The sequence below is a fragment of the Hypanus sabinus genome, chromosome 3 (assembly GCF_030144855.1).
Source record: "Hypanus sabinus isolate sHypSab1 chromosome 3, sHypSab1.hap1, whole genome shotgun sequence".
NCBI classification, from domain to species: domain Eukaryota; kingdom Metazoa; phylum Chordata; class Chondrichthyes; order Myliobatiformes; family Dasyatidae; genus Hypanus; species Hypanus sabinus.
In genome coordinates this window covers 31,471,093-31,490,616 of record NC_082708.1, presented here as the reverse complement: position 1 = coordinate 31,490,616, position 19,524 = coordinate 31,471,093, and the positions used below count along the sequence as shown (strand labels likewise).

The 19,524-nt window shown below is 40.3% G+C and overlaps 1 protein-coding gene across 2 annotated transcripts in view; it reads right to left on the bottom strand.

The window, feature by feature from the left end:
* The window catches only part of tpte (transmembrane phosphatase with tensin homology), an 87,441-nt gene that overhangs the window by 45,686 nt on the left and 22,231 nt on the right, over window positions 1–19,524 (bottom strand). For both annotated transcript variants that reach the window (XM_059964014.1, XM_059964015.1), the window contains 6 exons: window positions 17,333–17,380; window positions 14,647–14,808; window positions 13,672–13,791; window positions 11,126–11,225; window positions 7,547–7,610; window positions 7,202–7,266 (listed from right to left, as the gene is read on the bottom strand). In XM_059964014.1, coding sequence (XP_059819997.1) covers window positions 7,202–7,266; window positions 7,547–7,610; window positions 11,126–11,225; window positions 13,672–13,791; window positions 14,647–14,808; window positions 17,333–17,380 — 559 coding nt within the window. The remainder of the gene's footprint in view (window positions 1–7,201; window positions 7,267–7,546; window positions 7,611–11,125; window positions 11,226–13,671; window positions 13,792–14,646; window positions 14,809–17,332; window positions 17,381–19,524) is intronic.

The window sequence follows — 19,524 nt, the reverse complement described above, 5'->3', positions numbered from 1 at the left end:
AACTTTCAGGTGATTGTGTTCATTTCCCACTGCGGCTCTTCAATCTTGGTACAAAACTGGAAAGATCTATTGAAATAAACTCTCGTTTGCTACAAGGCATCCAGAAGTTTACAGTGCACAGTGGCCAAAAAAAAAAAGAGTATTAAGGGGCAGGAACAAGAAACCATTCAGTCCTCGATGGCAGCAAAATTTCAAATGAAGGTGATAGGAGGTATTAACTGAACTGGTCAAGATATGATTGCATCTATTAAATTGCTGGTCAAATGTCAAAAATATTGGCATTGAGTAGCTAAGAGATTAATATTTTTTGATATGCATTACCTGCATGGATTTGTTAATGGCATGATGAATGGTGATGAATTTATTCATGAACAGAGCTTAAAGAAAAACAGAGCAAACAAGCTCATTCCTAATTTTGAGAAAACAGGATCACTGAGCAAGCAGCTGTACAGAGTGGGCTTTCAATCTGTTCAATAACTTTCAATTCCTTGGCCCTGACTGCCTCAGTTTCACCATGGATGTCCAGTCCCTATACACTTCTATTACCCATTAATAAAGCCTTAGTGTTGGTGCGTGGCCAAGTGGTTAAGGCGTTCGTCTAGTGATCTGAAGGTCTCTAGTTCTGAGGCTGAGGCTGCGTGTGTGTCCTTGAGCAAGACACTTAACCACACATTGCTCTGCGATGACACCGGTGCCAAGCTGTATGGGTCCTAATGCCCTTCCCTTGGACAACATCGGTGGCGTGGAGAGGGGAGACTTGCAGCTTGGGCAACTGCCGGTCTTCCATATAAAAAAAAACTTTGCCCAGGCTTGTGCCCTGGAAACTTTCAAAGGTGCAAATCCATGGTCTGTCGAGACTAACGGAGGCCTACATACATACACAATAAAGCCTTAAGTCCCTCTGCTTCTTCCTCAACAGACTTAACCAGTTCCCCTCCACCACCACCACCACCCTCTGTCTGGCACAACTGGTCCTCACCTTCAATTGCTTCGACTCCCCCTACTTTCCCCAGACTTGAGGGGTAGCTGTGGGCATCTGAACGGGCCGCACCTATGCCTGCCTTTTCACTGGCTACATAGAACAGTCCACGTTCCAAGCCTTCCCTGGTAGTGCTCCCTAATTCTTCTGCACTATGTTGATGACAGCATTAACACTGCTTCATATGTCCATGATGAGCTCATCAACTTTGTCTCCAACTTCCACCATTACTTTTAATTCTGTTTTGGGCACCTCTCTCCCCTTTCTCGATCTGCCCATCTCTGGAGACGAACTATTTACCGCCATCTTTTTATAAACCTACTGATTCCCACAGCTCACCTTGTCTCCTATTCCCTTTTATTAGCACCTTCACCTCAACCACATCTAATTCCAGGATGTGGCTTTCCTTTCCAGGACATTAAAGATGTCCTTCTTCAAAGAGCAGGGTTTATTTCCTCCAGTATCAATGCCACCCTTACCAAATCTCCTCCATTTCTTGGGGCAGGTGTGGATGTCTATCTTCTTGCTAACAACAGGGGTACAGCTCCTCTTGTTCTCGCCTACCATCCTACAAGTCTCCACATCCAACACATCCTTCACAATTTCCTCCATCTTCATTTTACCACCAAACATCTTTACCTCCCCACTCCACCCACTCTGTAGGGATTGCTCCATCTGATTCCCTTGTCCATTTGTCCTTTTCCACTAATCTTTCTCCTGGCACACATCCCTGCAAGCGACAGATGCTACCACTTACCCATTCACTTCCTTCGTCACCTCCATTCAGGGCCCCAAGCAGTCCTTCCAGGTGAGTCAACACCTCACCTGCGAGTCTTTTTTTTTTAAATCATATCTGGTACTTCCAAAGTGGCTTCCACTACACTGGTGAGACCTGACACAAATTGGCGATCATCTCTGTTCCTTTCATGAAAATTGAAATTTCCCAGTGAACAATCATTTTAATTCCTATCCCAGTTCCCATTCCGACACGTTGGTCCATGTCCTCTTCTTCCACCACGATGAGGACACCCTCAGGGAGGAGAAGCAACACCTCACATTCCATCTAGATAGCCCCAACCTCATGGCATGAGCCACCAACAAAAGAAAGTCTGCAGATGCTAGAAATCAGAGCAACACACACAAAATACTGGAGGAACTCAGCAAGCCAGACAGCATAGATGGAAAAAAGTATAGTCAACGTTTTGGGTCGAAAACCTTTGGCAGTACAGTTGATTTCTATTATTAATTTTTTTCCTCTTTTATTCCCCATTCATGCCTCTTACCTCTTCTCACCTGTCTATCATCTCCCCAATGACCTTCCTTCTCAACATGGTCCACTCCCTTCTAACAGATTCCTTCTCCTGCAGCCCTTTTCCTTTCCCACCTACCTGACTTCACCTACCACTTTCTAACTAGCCTCCTTCCCCTCCCTCATTTTTTATTCTGGCATCCTGACACTTCCTTGCCAGTCCTGAAGGAGAAGGGACTCAACCTAGAACATCAACTGTTCATTCACTTTCACAGATGCTACCTGAAATTCTGAGTTCCTCCAGCTTTGCATGTTGCTGCGGGGTCAAGAATGTTGAGTAGAGTTGAGTGTACCAAGATATTTTGCCTAACATTTGCATTTAAAAAAAAAATTGAGACAGGTGCTGCACAAGTTTTAAAATAGTACAATCTTGCATGGTGGAAACTTGACTGCCTGCGAATGTATATTCTGCAGGAGGACACTCAGCTAAAGTGCACCATCTAGTGAGCAAATTAGATGGAGAGCAATGTAAAAACAAAGACAAATCAATCTCAGATTCATGTTTGGAACATCACCATTTAGAAATACATTTTACTCCAACAATGGCACAAATGTACTTTGAATCTTTAAAATCAAAATCTTTGGAAAGTTATGACCAGCTTCATATCCCCCCCTAGATGCTCTCTTTTCTCCCCACTTCCATCAGGGAAAGATACAACAGTCTGAAAGCACATAGCAACAGGTTTGAGGACAGCTCCTATTCTGCTGTTATGAGACTACTTAACAGTCACCTTGGAAAGATAAGATGGACTCTTGACCTCAATCTACCTCATGATGGACCTGCACATTGTCTGCCAGCTCTGCATTGCTTTATTCTGTGTTCTGTTATTATTTTTTCTTTGCACTACCTGATGGGATGAAATAGGCTGTAGGATGGCACTGTACCTTCGTATATTGTAACAATAAAAACTTAACCTTGTTCAGCTTTTTATCCAGTGCTTATAATGCCACTGTCTCTGAGCTCCTTTCCTAAGAAAATGCAGAATGCTCTTTCGTTTGCCTTTCTTTGAGATGCCAAAATCTGAGACCTCAGTTATGACCAGCATAGGTTTTGTTTAGACAGCAACCTCATTCACTGCCAGCATGTTTCAAAATACAAAACTGCTTTGTGTACATCTCAATAATTTTTTCATAAACATGCACTGCAGCAACTTGTATTCTCAGAAACGGCGCAATTCAGGAAGCTTAGAGTGGAGGTGCTAGAAAGGAGGAAATTAGAGGGACAATAATAACAACAACAACAAAAATCAGCAGCTGGAGAGAGATCTTTTCTAGATCAAACACTTGTTTCACTGCTTCCTGCAACAATTTAGACAGTAAGCCATCTTATTCTGATGCCAGTGAAATTATAAGGCGTAGGAGCTGAATTTTACAATTCAGCCCTCTAGTCTCACAATTGAAGCACATCCGACATTTCACAGTTGCTCCACCATTCCAAAAGTCATGACAGATCTTTAACTCCAGCATCATTCATACACTAACCCTACATCCCCGATATCTAAGCGTGTACATTCTGAATATACTCAACAATGGAGCCTTTACAGTCGTCTCAGAAATGGCCAAACCCTTTGGGTTTTTGATCTAGACACACCACCCAGGGGAAACACCAACACCTTCAATCCAGCTAGCATTTCTTCTACTTCTCATAACCTTTCTGCCTCAGTTCAGTGAACCTTTACTGCAACAAGTTGGGAGAGCTAATATACAAACAGATAACTACAAGATGCAGTCTCAGCAAGGGTCTGTATAAATGTATGTTCAAATCCTCTTGCAATACAAGACAATGTATTGTCTGGCTTTCAAATTGCTTAATAGGCCTGTCTATTAATCAACAATTCAGATATAAGATTCTCATCCCTCTGAACGCCAGCATCTTTAGCTCCTCTATTTTTTTTTCTTGATCTATACAATTTCTCATTTATCCACAAAACAATCCATTTACCAGGCCCTTTGCAATTCACTTAGCCTCTATCCCTCTGCCTTCATACAGAGAAGACTGTTCACCGATAGCAGCTTATATATATAACACTAATATCCCATCCAACGCTGACGTGCATTGAACACCAATCCCAATACCCCCCTGCTGGTCACAGCTGAAACATGGCCTGTTTGTTGCTATTCCCCATTTTCAGCCCATTAACCAGACTTCAAACCACACCAGTGTATTACAGTACTTAAACACTTAGCTGTTGTAGCATAAAATTTTCCATACCACAAACATGCTTGAGTCAAGGACAGAGTCATAGGAAAATACAGCACAAAAGCAGGCCCTTTGGCCCATCTACTCTATGCCAAGCCAATTAAATAGCCTACTCTGATCGACCTGCACTGGGACCATAGTCCTTCATACCTCAACTATCCAAATATCTATCCAAACTTCACTTAAATGTTGAATTTGAGCTTGTACACACCACTTGTACTGGCAGTTCTTTCCATTCTCTCATGGTCCTCTGAGTCAAGTTTCCCTTCGTGTTCCCTTTAAACTTTTCAACATTGCAGGAAAAGTGACTTTTGTTTGTAGCCCCACCCAACCTCAGTGGAAAAACCCTGCTTGCATTTACCCCTCAAAACTTTGTGCATCTCTATTCCATCTTCTCTCATTCTTCTCCATTCTAAAGAATAAAGTCATGACCTATTCAATCTTTCCTTGTAACTCAAGTCTTCCAGACACAGCAAGTTCTTTGTAAATTTTCTCTGTAATCATTCAATCCTATTTACATCTTTCCTGTAGGTAGGTGACCAAATCTGCACACAATACTCCAAATTAGGCCTCACCAACGTCTTGTACAACTTCAACACAACATCCATCTCCTGTACCCAGTCCTTTGATATTTTTGCCACATTGGTCTTCATAAATCAATCTTTAACATTAAAAAAGATTTTCAACCTCAAAATCATCTAAAAATAAGTGAAGATGGAAACTTGTATTTAAGCATCCAAATAGTTTTTGGTTAGACAAAATGAAAAAAATCTCTGTTCAAGTGAAATTAGCTAATATACCGATTTTGATAACACTTCCATCAGGAAGGTTGAACTCATTGCTTTAGATTCTACAAAGCTGGTATCCGGCAAGCAGAGGCTGAGCATATTCTGGTGTGAATCCTTTTGAATTCACTCTAATTTAGTTCTTCACAATACAGGTAACTAGAAAAACAAATTTGACGATAAACTGAAGCAAGTGAGTTGAAAAAAAAACGGAGTTCCATGCTCCACATTCTCTTTTTAAAAAGGTCTTGAGCAGATAGATCTGACAAAACAAAAAAAAGCAACCAGACCAACTGCCAAGCTAATGATACAGCCAATTGTTGAGAAAAATGATTTCACCCAATCTGTCCCACATGTAATAATTTCTTGTAAGCTACTGTTTATCAAAGCATCATTCTTGCAGAAGAGAAAGTACTTTTTTGCAATTCTGAGGTGGAAATTCACATCCCTCAAAAATGTATATAACAAAAATATTCTAAAGTAGTGAATGAGCAGACGCCATATCTCCTGATTTATCAAGAATAGCGGAGAATACACCTGCCAGAATGCACACCAATTCCCACAGCTATTCTTTCTCATCTCCATTCAACCTCCAAACGAGGAATTGGTCTCTATGAGCCTTGAAATTTATTGATACAAACTGCTTTTCAATTTCCAAGAACTAAACCCATGTTTAAATAGTGGTGATTTTAGAGCCAGTCACACTACATGAAACCAGGCCCTGCAGCCCAACTCATCCATGCTAACCCAGATGCCTGCCCAAGCTAGTCCCACTTTCCTTCATTTGGCCCATATCCCACAAATTTTAGTATCCAGGAACATGCCTAAAACACCCTTTCAACATTGTAGTTATACCCAACTCTGCAGATTACTCTGGCAACTTGTTCCATACACGCATTACCTACTGTGATGGGTTTTTACTGTGGTGAACTATGTACAACTTCAACTTGCATGAGAGGGTTCTAAATAACCGTGAAGATTTCAGGTGCCACACACACTGAAGGATTCTGTCAAAGGGTATCTTTGTGCCAGGCAACTGTTCAATTCATTTGAATACGCGTTCCATTTCAGTTTTATGGGGTCACTTGTACTCAAAGCTTTTAACCATCAAAACTGCCAAGTTCTGCTCAAGTCCTGATGAAGGCCCTCAGCAGGAAACATCGACTGTTTATTCATTTTCATTGATGCTGCCTGACCTGCTGAGTTCTTCCAGTATTGTGCATGTTGCTTTGAGTTTCCGACTTCTGCAGAATTTCTCATGTTTATGAAATCTGCATAGTTCATTCAAGGCACAGCAAAAGTTCCTTTACACAGCCCTAAAACTAAGAACTCTCCAGCTCTATGCACGGAACAAATTTTCCCCCTCAATCTGATTATTTCAGCAAGACATTTTTGCTGCAAAATTGATAAAGTTTGTGGTGAACTTAACCTAACTAGACCTACTTAACTGGAGATATTTGGTAATCAAATATCTTCAGATTTGCTAATGGAAATCCTTTTATTGTGTACACACTTGGCACGTATGTATTGTTGTGTGCATTACAACAGCGTCTACACTGATGAACTGCATTGGTTAGGAAGCATTTTAACACCATTGAGAACATGAAAATAATGTCCGAATAGGCTTTTAGAGCATAATCATGCCAAAATTTGTACTTTTTCCACCACAAACAGGTTGCAAAACATTGTGCACAATATTTTTAACCACAATCACAAAATGGAGCCAGCTGCTCTGTATTAGTGTGTCAGTTCTTAAGCTTTTACTTAATATTGCTGCCTTGTAGCATCTTCAATCCGGCAAGAAAAAAACTGCAGCAAATTCAAAATCAAAATACAAGCATGAGTAATGTTAGCTTACTGACTCAGCGAACCGAATGGGCGTATTTCCCGATGTTAGAAACCAGTTTTATTTGCTTAATTTACTGTACCTCAATTGGATTTCTGTATAATGACTGCTTCCCAGAGGAAGGAAATGACATGGCAATAACTCGATCTGCAAAGAGCACACAGGATCAGCGTTAGGACTTCGTAAGAACTCAGCAAGTAACTGCCAAGACAGCCACATGAAACAAAGCACAAAACAATGCTTGCAATCCAGACCTCACACCCACCATCGCTTCACTCTAGGGAAATTCACCTCATCCCATTAGACAGATTCATTCCTGGGTTTCAAACCAACAAAGTAAAAGACTGATTTTCCCTGCCAACTCCCCCCACCCCCAACCAACTCTTTAACCACAGCTGCAGTGTGGGATATCAAAAGTTTTACAAACCAGTAATGTAAGTAAGGTCCAAGTCAAATCCATCCTTTTGATAGCGCCTTTTATTTTCAGACACCTGCAAGTAAAAAGTCTGTCAACTATCTACTTTTACAGGATAATAGAATGACATTACTAGTATTGCTTTTCCTTTAAAAACAAGGGGTTCCAATTATTTTTATGCCATGGACCCCTACCATTAACTGAGGGGTCTGTGGACTTCTGGTTGGGAACCCCTGTTTAAAATCCAAGATTTATGGCAAGTCTTCACTTGAATGTTAATTACATTTTGCTTCAGACTCTAATTGGCCCACTAGCTTTTTCTGGAATGGTTGGATCAGGGTTAGGGTTGAGGGCCTCTGTATAGCACACACTGTACCTGCAGTTAGGGTAGATGTGTAGTCATGAACTCACAAGACGGAACAGAAATGATGATCAAAGACCTGTATGCTTCCAAATTTCGGACTAGCAATGCTGGGAGAAATGCAGAAGCAGCTGAGGAAAGTGCAGACAGTGTACACAGAACAAAAGCTCATGAACATTATATAGCTCCAATGAAGATGCAACAGGTCAAGAAATTTCTTCGTGAAACGAATGGAGCGACCCAATTATATTTGTCTCAATGAACTCTTATCCTCGCAAAGCATTTTTAATTTAGGATCTGACAACATTAAGATTTATTTTCTAACTTCCGGTTATTTCTACCCCCCCCCCCACCCCACTTTTTCCTATTCCCCATTCTTACCCTGTTTCTCGTCACCTACCCATCACTTCCTCTGGCTCCCTTTCTCCAATGGCCCACTCTCCTCTATTAGATTTCTTCAGCCCTTTACCCCATCACCTCCCAGCTTCTCACTTCAACCCCCTCACCTGGTTTCACCCATCAACCAGCCAGCTGTGCTCCTTCCTCCCCCACACCTCCTTGTTCTGGCTTACTCCCCTTTCCTTTCCAGTCCTGGTGAAGGGTCTCAGCTCCAAAAGCTGACTGTTCATTTTAGTCCACGTAGGGTGCCTGACCCAAGTTCCGGCGGCAATGTGTGTGAACCAAGATTTATTGTCCACAGAATTACCGAGTAGGCGGCGGTGAGCTACCCTATGAACGTGCACCTATCATGGTGGTGCAGAGAGCTCCAGGATCTCAAGGCAGCTAGTCAGGACAGTGACCAATTTAGAGAGAAACTTGCTATTGTGTGCATATACAGTGCGTGCATGTCAGTGGTGGAGGGAATGAATGGTTGATCAGTACCATTCAAGCAAGCTGCCTTTTCCGGCACAGTGCTGAACTTCCAGTTGCTGGCTTTGTACTCAACCAGACAACAACACAGTCTTCTAGGAATATGCTCGACACGCACACATATTCCTAGAATAGCAGAATAGCTATTCCTAGTAGATAGCAGAAAGGCCTGTGAAAAGGCCAGTGTCATCCCTTAGATACACAGCCTCTCACCTGCATTTGCAGCCATTTATGTGGCTAGTGTATGAGTTTCCGGACAATGGTGACACCAGGAGATGTGAACACAGCGATGTCTGAGGCAGATGTCTGCTGGAAGGGATGGACATTGTCTGCCACTTTGAGGCTTGAATGTCACTGGACACTGACCAGCCTATGGCTGAATGTTGTCCAGTGCTTGGTACATGCAGAAACCAGCTGGTTCATTTGCTAATGATTGCAAATGAAGTTGAAAGCTGTGTAATCAGGAACAAACATCCCCACATCTGACCTTATGATGGAAGGAACTTCAACTGATGAAGCAGCTGAAAGGTGTTTTTAGGACTTAGTACAGCACAGTGTGGGCCCGTTGGCCCATGATGTTCTCTTTAAAGAAGAGTTGTAAGCCATTGCTAACAAAACAATCACCGCAATACATCGTTCCCTTCCAAGTATGAAAAAGTAATTTATTGGAGCTTACTATACTAAACTTGGGAAAAAATCCACTTTTTAAAAAAATACAAATACAATCATTTCTCCAGGCCTCCTAAAGACACTAGATTTTCTAATTTCAGCAAGACAAATGATAATCTAGAGAACCATTTTCATTAGTCTCTTTGCACTACCAAAAGGCAATATGAAAATTACACTGTATACAATTCATGCTGGTAGGTATACGTAGTATTTGATGCTCATTTTATGATGGAATCAAAAGTCAGTCAACTAGAAGTCAAATACATTCTGAAAGATCAAATAGCTCAGCTATTGGGCTGTGAATGTTCCCAAATTTAGTACAGCAAGCTCCAATAAATTAGAGAGGAAATCAGAGATTTTTAGAAAAATAGAGATCTCACATTTCAAGCAAACTCACTAAACAGTCCCCAACTTCAAGGAACAAGCCCACTTCCATCATTGAAAGTAGCAGTAACTAGCAAGCACTTTGAATAAGAAGGACTTGATTATATAAAAACAGAATCTCCCAATGAAGAAAGGGGAAAAAATAGCAAGCAAAACAAAACCAATTACATCTACGTACTGAATTAGAATGACCAGGATCTGACGCAAAAGATCAAAGCAGGCAGGTCCCCCTCAGGTTAGCAGGCTAGTGCAACAGATAATGGAACAGCCTCAGTTCCATCAAGCCCAGTTCATTCCCAACCTCTGGTGTTGCACCTGTGGAATCCGTGCATTTCTGTGATCATCATGGGCTCCCTAGCACTCCCCTTTCTTCCCACAACTCAAAGCATGCTGGCTGGCAGATCATTTAGCTCTGGGAGGTTACCCCTAGTGCCAGTGGATGGAAAAAAAATCAGAGTTGCTGTGTGTACAAGTAATTTACCAGAATAGTATTCATGGATTTGCCCCGAGAACTAGCACTGACTAGATGGGCTGAACTGCCTTTGTGTGTCAAGAGAGCAGATCGAAACTAAAAACACTCCAACTAACAAACACGTTCCGCAATGTGTAGTTTGTTAAATGAATAGGATAGCGTTTGACTCAATTTGCCTTCCAGGACTTCTACTCTGCGGTATTGAAGAGTTCGTTCCTAATTAACTCATCCAAAGTACCCTCTTACCACCCAAACGTCTATCAAAGAAACCAAATAGGAAAGTATCTAGATCAAGAGAGGATGGGTGGAAAGGACAGATCAAATAAAAGTAACTTTATTTTGGTAAGTTTATCTCCAATGACGTTACACACTGATGCCGCAGCAACTCTTCCGAACCAGAACCACTCAGTCTTTACAAAAACATGCAGCCAGGGCGATTTGTTCTGCTGGAGTTTTTCCCATTATTGATTATTTATCAATTGATTTGATTTCACATTTCACTATATGTTTCAACATACATGTGATTAATAAATGAACTTAATAATCTAAGACTTTTTAAAACCAGTCTTAATAATTTACTCTCAAGTTTCAATTCAATATTGTAACGTAGGAAAACTTTGTTGGCCGATACAATTTAAATTAATTGGATCCCGACCTAGAAGTGGATTAATTTCACAGGATGACCTGCAAACCACAATATGCTTCAATTTAAGAACCGTTAATCAAAGGCAAATAAACAGTTGACCAAGAAATTCGATCTTAGCAAACCAGGTACCACTGCACCACAAAGGGGCCCAGCCTTTGTCGAGGGCATCTTTTCTATGGCAAAACTCACCATTCTTCTTGTGGCCTTTTCAAGATGCTTTTTCTGTGAGGCAAGCCGAAAAATTCTAACCAAGATGACAACTCGAAGAACTCGAAAGACGGTCACCACCCTGAGGAACAAAGTTTATTACTGCAATTGTCCATGTTTAAAATGGAAAATTTATTTTCTATATTTAAAAAGACACGCCGTAAATAATTCTGTTGTACTTAGTTAACCAAATATTTTTATAGCAAGACTGCCTAAACATGATATTTTTGCCAGACCAATATTTCCCATTTAATACATTTAAGTGCCCTAGTTTTGTGACTGAATACCTGTAGTCAAGTTGTCATAGCCAAATTCTCAGCTGTTACCGAACAGCAACAGAACAAAAAGGAGTCTAAATGGGGTTGAAGAAGAGGACTAGAACTTTTTGCGACTTGCTCACCACACTGAATAACTTAGTACATGAAAAAGCCAAACAAAAAAAGCAATGACAATGGGTGGGTGTTATGATATTGCAATACTTTACAACACCAGCTGCAAGATCAGGCTGTCTGCAAGGAGTTTGTACGTTCTTCCTGTCACTGTGCGAGTTTCCTCTGGGTGCTCCAATTTCCTCCCACGTTCCATGATATACAGGCTAGGGTTAGCAAGTTGTGGGCATGTTATGTTGATGCTGGAAGTATGCCGATGCTTGTGGTTTGTCCACAATCACTGCCGATTTGACAAATGCTGTATTTCACTGCATGTTTCAATGTAACGTAAAGCCAATTGTTATAACTTTTATGTAGTGCATTTCTAAAGCAAGAATGTGAATGGTAACTATCAAATGCAGCAAGCAATTGAGAAGAAACTTCTAACCAGGCAGGAACTCTCTGGTACAGCCAGTTGTTGAAGTGATTGAAGGAAATAGGTGGTGCAGCAGACAGTATCTCAGGCCTGACCCTGACCCTCCAATGAAGGTTAAGGAGAACGAGCATGATGTATTGTTTGGGATTAAAAGTAAATGGTGCCGTGGTGCTGTGGGCAATGCAGTTGCCCCAGTACCATCAGTCCTGGCCTGTGGTGGAATGTGTGGAGTTGGCACATTCCCCCCTTCCACAATGAATCCACTTTCCTCACACATCTCAGACACGCTGGCTGACGTGCTAATTGGCCTAGAGCAGGTAGATGGTTGGGGGGGTGGGGGATGGGGAAAAAAATCAGTAAAGTTGTGGAGCCCATGGGAGAATACATTACAGAAAATTAAGCTTAGAAAACCGGATTGATAGGACTGCTTCAAGAGCTGGTTTAGACTAAATGGCTATTCCATGTTGTAGAGAATATGGAAATACAGGAGATGCTAAAAAAAAGCAGACGCCAAGCCTAACTTGTTGGGTTAATTGGCCTTCTGCGCTGCAAGATCTTCAAACATTAAAAATGACTAGTTTCATTATTTGTTAGTCATGAAGATGCAAGTAAAAAAGATTTTAAGTTAAAGCGTTTGCTTTCTCTCTCTTCACCCCGCCCCCCCCACCCCCTGCCCCACTTCTTCCTCACTTCAACCATACATGCTCTTAAGTAGGGTTTTCATTAGGATGTGACATCAGTGGTCATAAAAAAAATAGCAGATAAAGAGTTATGGGATTATCAAAAAGCTGTTTTATCTACAGTGCCAAGTTGTAAGACCATAAGACAATGGCTTAATTCTGCTCCTTCTGCCCAGGGTCCGTTCTGCCATTCTGTCATGGCTGATCACACTCAAACCCATTCTCCTGGCTTCTCCCCATAATCTTTGACACTCTTAATAATCAAGAATCTATCGATCTCCACTTTAAATATACTCTAACTTGGTCTCCAAAGCCATCTGACAATGAATTCCACAGATTCGTCATGCTCTTGCTATAGAAATTCCTCATCTAAGTTTAAAGGGACATCCTTGTATTGAGGCTGCGTTTGCTGGTCTTGGCCTATAGGAAACAGCCACTCTTTCTAGGCCTTTCAATATTCAGTGGGTTTCAATGAAATCCCCTCATTCTTCTAAACTCCAGCAAGTACAGGCCCAGAGCCATCAAATGCTCCTCAAACATTAACCCTTTCATTTCTGGATCATTCCCATAAACCTCCTCTAATGCCAGTATTCTACAGGTCAGCAGACTAGCTTCAGAAACAGGAGTCTAAATTCTTCCGCTTTAACTAGGAAAATCTAGACCCACAATCCAGTGCTTTATGGTGCCAGTGTGTTGCATTAAAATGGCATCTTGAATAATCTGCTAGATTCTTCAAGTGACCATATGGCACCAAACTGAACTACCGCAGGAGTCACCTTCTCATCCAAAAACAAAAATGCACCCTCTGCTCATTAAGGGTTTTACTTACAACCAAGACCATTTCTGAGCTCTTCATAGGCTGTGAAGAACATTTAGATGGCAAGGTACAAACAAAATTTCCTTTCTATTTCTCATTTCGATCAACACTTGGCGCTGAAGACCAGAGTGTAAAGAAAACCATTTAGCACAAAGTTTTCAAATTATTGGATTCCTTATATCTAGCTCAAGACTAGCTGCTTCTGATTTTAATAAATGCCACTATACCTGGGAATGAGAGTTGCTCCACTCAAATCAGAAAAGGCATACACCATTGTAATAACCTGAGTCACCACCACAATAACAGCATCCAAGATATTAAGCTTGGAATGAAAATACACACGGAACCTGAAAAATACAGATCAAATATGCAAATCATAATGGAAGCTACAGATTTCTAAAATACATCTTACATGACACTTTGTGAAACCTAGAGGGTGGCATGGTAGTGTAGTGGTTAGCACAACACTTTACAGTACAGGCTACTCTGGTTCAATTCCCACCACTGCCTGCAAGTTTATATGTTCTTCCCATGACCTCATGCGTTTTGCTCCCATAGTTAAAGACGTACTAGTTGGTAGGTTAATTGGTCATTGTAAATTGTCCTGTGATTAGGCTAGGATTAAACGGGGGGGGATTTCTGGCCAGTACGGCTTGAAGGGCCAGAGGGCCAACTCTATAAATAAATTAGTATTAATGGATGTCTATAAAACTATCCCAAATGTGACAGGAAAAGTTTGGATACTTCTCCCCCAAGTTACTTAGAGTTCAGAAAAAAAATGACAATATATACTGAGGGAATGCAGTGGTGTGTAGGAATTTACTTTACTTTATTACTTTATTGTCACCAAACAATTGATATTAGAGCATACAATCATCACAGCGACATCTGATTCTGCGCTTCACGCTCCCTGGAGTACAAATCAATAGTAAATATAATAAAAATTTAAATTATAAATCATAAATAAAAAATAGAAAAGGGAAAGTAAGGTAGTGCAAGTCAGGTCCGGATATTTGGAAGGGACTGCCCAGATCCGGGTCAGGATCCGTTACCACAGTTGGAAAGAAGCTGTTCCCAAATCTGGCCATATGAGTCTTCCTTTAATATTCCTTTATATTAGATTTAGCCCAAAATCATTTGTTGAAGACTACTTCCATTATCAATTCAAGTTTTAAACATTAAAGATATTTATAATTCCTTACCCTTCCACAAAGATTCGCAGGAGAACATCGATAACGAAGAAGAACGATATAGCCAACGACACACCTACAATTCCATGTCTAAAAGGCTTACTTTTATTTGCAGTTGACAAATCCACAATTACAAGAACAACATCAACAATTATAAGTACGATACCAAAAATCCTGCAAGAAACAAAAAGGCAAGAATGAATTGATCACATTCCATCTTCCCGACCCTCCCCAAGGTGATTTGCAAAGCGCATTAAATGCAGGCCACAATAAAATGCACATAATGCAGCACAATGGGAACTTAGGCCAGACAAGTAGATTTTCTATATGATTGGATGTTATTTCTTTCAAATCTTCAACACTTAAATCATTACGGTGCTACAGTGTGATAATAAATTATCCAGGGAACCAGTTAAGTTGAAAGGCCAGTGTGAAAAAGCAGTTATGCAGAATATTATTTGTTGTGCCAAGTGACAAACTAGCAAGATTTCCAAATGATCGCACCTTGATTTATTGGACAACACACAAAATGCTGGAGGAACTCAGCAGGTCAGATGGCATCTATAGAATTAAATCAACAGTTAACATTTTGGGATGAGAAATAGGTCCTTGGCCTGAAAAGTCAATAGCTTATTCATTTCCATAGAGGCTGCCTGACCTGCTGAGATCCTCCAGCATTTTTTGTGTGATGCATTGGATTTCCAGCATCTGCAGAGACTTTCTTGTTTTTGATTTATTGGACTTTTACAAGATTAACACTGGTGAAACCAAAGGCACTTTAGCTAGATTAGAACCAGTCTCTCCACAATGTGGCTTTTGGAGTTGCTTGTTTTTGTTAACCCAACCTGAGGAAAAGAGTCAACACCCAAAGATGCAGTGACCCAGAATGCCTCTTTCCAGGTTTCAAAATCTATCAATGTACAGGTTTGAATTTACAGTAGCTGTGAAGTAGATTGGCGGCCAGAATAGCATTATTATCCAAAGCCACTTAACACATAGGAGAGCTTTACTGTGTTGTGAGGAGGTAGAGATGAGTGATGCTATGACAGAAGGAGGATTATTTTCAAAGTTATGCTAACTTCTGTTTGTGTGTGGGGTGGGGGGAGTTTACTATCCATTTTCTATTAATAGATTGATCTCAACTTCTTGCTGGCCACTGCTCATTTACTTCTAGTAGGCTTTGAACCTTAAAATTTCCATTGATGGTTGAATTTAGTGCTACTAACTTGAACTTCATCACTGATCCTATTTAAAGTAGCTTAGATGCCCAAAGTAAAGTGTGCTCTTCCATGCAGGGTGATGTGTGTCTCATTCTTCAGAGCTGTTCACAAGATCAAACTCACCCAACAATCTGTTGGCCCTAAAGAACACAATTAGGAAATGATGTTTTGCACAGCAACTGAATATACTCAAGGGTGTTACAAATGTGGACAGGTGTGTTGACAATGTGAAGAGAGATTAGACTAATTACATAGTTGTGCAAATATTAGCCAGGTTGTAAAATACAATGTAACTGATGAAACCAAAGGCACTTTTGCTAGATTAGCACCAATCTCTCCACAATGTGGCTTTTGGAGTTACTTGCTTCTGTTAAAAAATCTTGTGACAAAACTCTTTTCCCCGTCACAATACAGATTACCAGTTTGATCACAGATTGCAAAAATCAGCGTTCTACCATTTTACCACTCGTCAGCAAGCACAAAATTAGATGAACTAAACTTGAGACAAATACAACATTTTTCTTTCATTCCAACCTGTAGGAAGTCCCATTTACCTCTCACTTCTGAATACATGTACAAATCCTTAATCTTCTTGGGATGACAATGTCTAAAATCATCATTGTTATCCATGTCTTCAAACTCAACATTACCCCCCACCCCACCAGCAACATTGTCCTTCCCCTAAGCTTTCTCACAGTGTTAGCCTCTTGTACATCCCTGACTTCCACCACTTCACCTCTGGTCAGGGTTTGAATGATTAGATCTCCTAACAGCCAGCTCTAATCTCAAACCTTTTATCACTCACTCCTCATAAAACAATTTCACCCATGTCATCAAGCCTTTACTCCTCCCACACCTGCACTCAAGTGTTTGCTGAAACTTCTGTGGATGGCCTTGGTAATAAAGAGGGAGTTAAATATCACCAGAGTCAGTTACACAGCACAGAAAACAGGCACTTCGGCCCAACTCATCCATACAAGCAATTTGTCCACACTTGGCCTTGTTGAAAAAGTAACCAAAACATACGAAGCACTTCACTTTTAAAAATTGTCAGAAAATAAAGTGTGATATTTTGCCAGACTTACTGGTTTGTTACAAAATATTCTATGATGCCATAGCTTAAATATCAATAGATGATCAATATTAAAATGCAAAATAATTAGTTTACATCAAATTGAATGCTTCAAATTATTAGGTACTTTGATTCAGTGGAAATAAAAAACCTGCAAATGCTGGAAACCAAAAAACAGAAAATCCTAGCAAGTCAGGCCACATGTGTGCGGAGAAACAGAGTCCCCATTTCAAATCAAAAGTTGGGCCTGTCCCAAGTACTTCCAGCATTTTCTGTTTTTTTTATTCTGCTGATTCAAGTCAGTTTTACAAATCATGTACTAAAAACCTCATTTAAAAAAGGTTAAATGAACATGCAGATATTATTCATTTTAAGAGTGCTTGAACATGATAGACAGTCTACTTACCTAAACCAGAAGGACATTACATAAGGTGCAATTATTTTCTTGATCTGACTGCAACAAAACAATACAAATATTGCATCACACGCTATTCTAGCAGAAAACTTGCATTACCACCTCCCAAGTACTTTGAGAATATTTGTAAAGCTGTACTCTCAGGTTACCCCAAAACACTTTGAAAGATTGGAGTGCAGCTGACACAGCCATTAGTTATTGACGACCTTAATGACCACTTTAGTTTGTAGTGAGCTAGTTACAATAGAGCAGTTCCTTTGAAAATCACAAATGGCATTTAAGATTGAAAGTGGGCCCAATCTGAAGACACACATTGACCAGATTGTCCAAGTTTGTCCAACTGGTACATTTTAACAATTTGGGAGAATTTGCCATCATCAAAACTTCATTATTCTTCCAAATTTAAACTCATCCAAATAAAATTCCACAACTTCTATAATGGGACCAGGCTTCTGTTTGCTTCATTGTTGCTCCAGGCCTCAGATTAGCTGTCTGGTATTTAACAGCTCTCCCACCATCAGTCCCATAGCACAAGGTTCTAACAACACAGAAACATAGAAAACCTACAGCACAATGCGGCCCACAAAGCTGTGCTGAACATGTCCTTACCTTAGAGCTACCTAGGCTTACCCTTAGCCCTCTAAGCCCTATGCATCCATCCAGGAGTCTCTTAAAAGACCCTATCATTTTCACCTCAGCCACCGGCAGCCTATTCCACGCAGTCACCACTCTCTACATAAAAAACTTACCCCTGACATCTCCTCTGTATCCAACTTCCAAACAGAAAGAGAACTCCCACACTCCATTAAATAATGATCCCAAAACCTAGAGGTAGTCTCAAATGGATATTAAATGGATACAAAACCTGATTGCTTGCATCATTAAATCACTTCTTGCTACCCAAAGCTACATCACACATTCACAAAGGATTTCTAATCATTCATTTTACAAGGGTAATTGTAGTCATTAATCCATTTCCCACGTTTGAAAGTTGTTAGAAACAATCTTAGTTGCAAAATTTGGAGGCAAGATTTTGATACCTTTGAGAAACAACTACTGCACAAGACAACATTTATAATCGCACACCATGCCAAATTCAAGGCTGAATCACAAAGTAATTTCTGGAGCACCAAGGGATCAATTTTATTTTGACTTGGCCAACTACCAGGGTGGCAGACTTTGATGCAAAAACCATGTAATGCAGCTTCAAGAAATATGAAAATAGTCAGAGACACTTGGCAGGTCAAGTAAATTTGATGGGTGGAGCCAGCATCAATAATACAATTCAGATGTTATCAACCTCATGACAGACGTTAAAATTGTTACTCTCTGCAAAGAACTTGTCTGATCAAGTCAGTATTTCCAGCACTTTTTAGCTCAAATTTAATACTTGTTGCTTAAGTAAGGTGATCCAAGTATTAAAATGCAGGTTAAAAAATCCTTTGTGAAATAACTGCCATATGTGCAGACACATTTTCAAGAGATAAAAAGGCTTGTTTGGGACAGGGAGTGGTTAAGTGAAGAGGAAGGATGCAGCTTTAAACAGTAACGCACATCAAGATCTAACCATTGCGATACTGACCGTTCTGTGGTTTTCCTGTTATCTTTATTAACGGTGATTGATAGAATTAATGTGCATTTTTTTTTCTACAACTGAAGTGGGCCAGTAGTTGAGTGCTTAAACATAGAAATAGGTTTATAGGTCGAGCAGTAAATATTGTTATTATAAACTTTCACTATGATGTCGGGGAAAGTCAAATCGATGGAAAATTGCCCTGTGACAAAGTGGCATCTGAAAAAATAAATGCACTTCGTACACAACCAATATTTTCCCTTCATGGGTATTTGTGAAGTGAGCAAATGATTCTTGGTTCCATGAGTACACGAAATGAGCAGATTTACAAAGATTAGATCAGCACTAATAAGGCAATGTAAAATCTTACTTGGAAGATCAGTCCACAAGAGATTGAGGTGGTTTAACACTGTTTAAAATACAGTCCAATTCTGTTTACACAATAAGCAAACTTCACTTCAATACAGTTCTGTGTTTGCTGACGAGCACTGACAGCTTCACTGCTTTTTTTCACTTCCATGTTTTGTTAATGAAACATGTTCATAAAGTTCACTGATACAATTCCTAAAAGAAAGACTATTTGTTGAAGTGAGAGTTTGAAATGAGAACA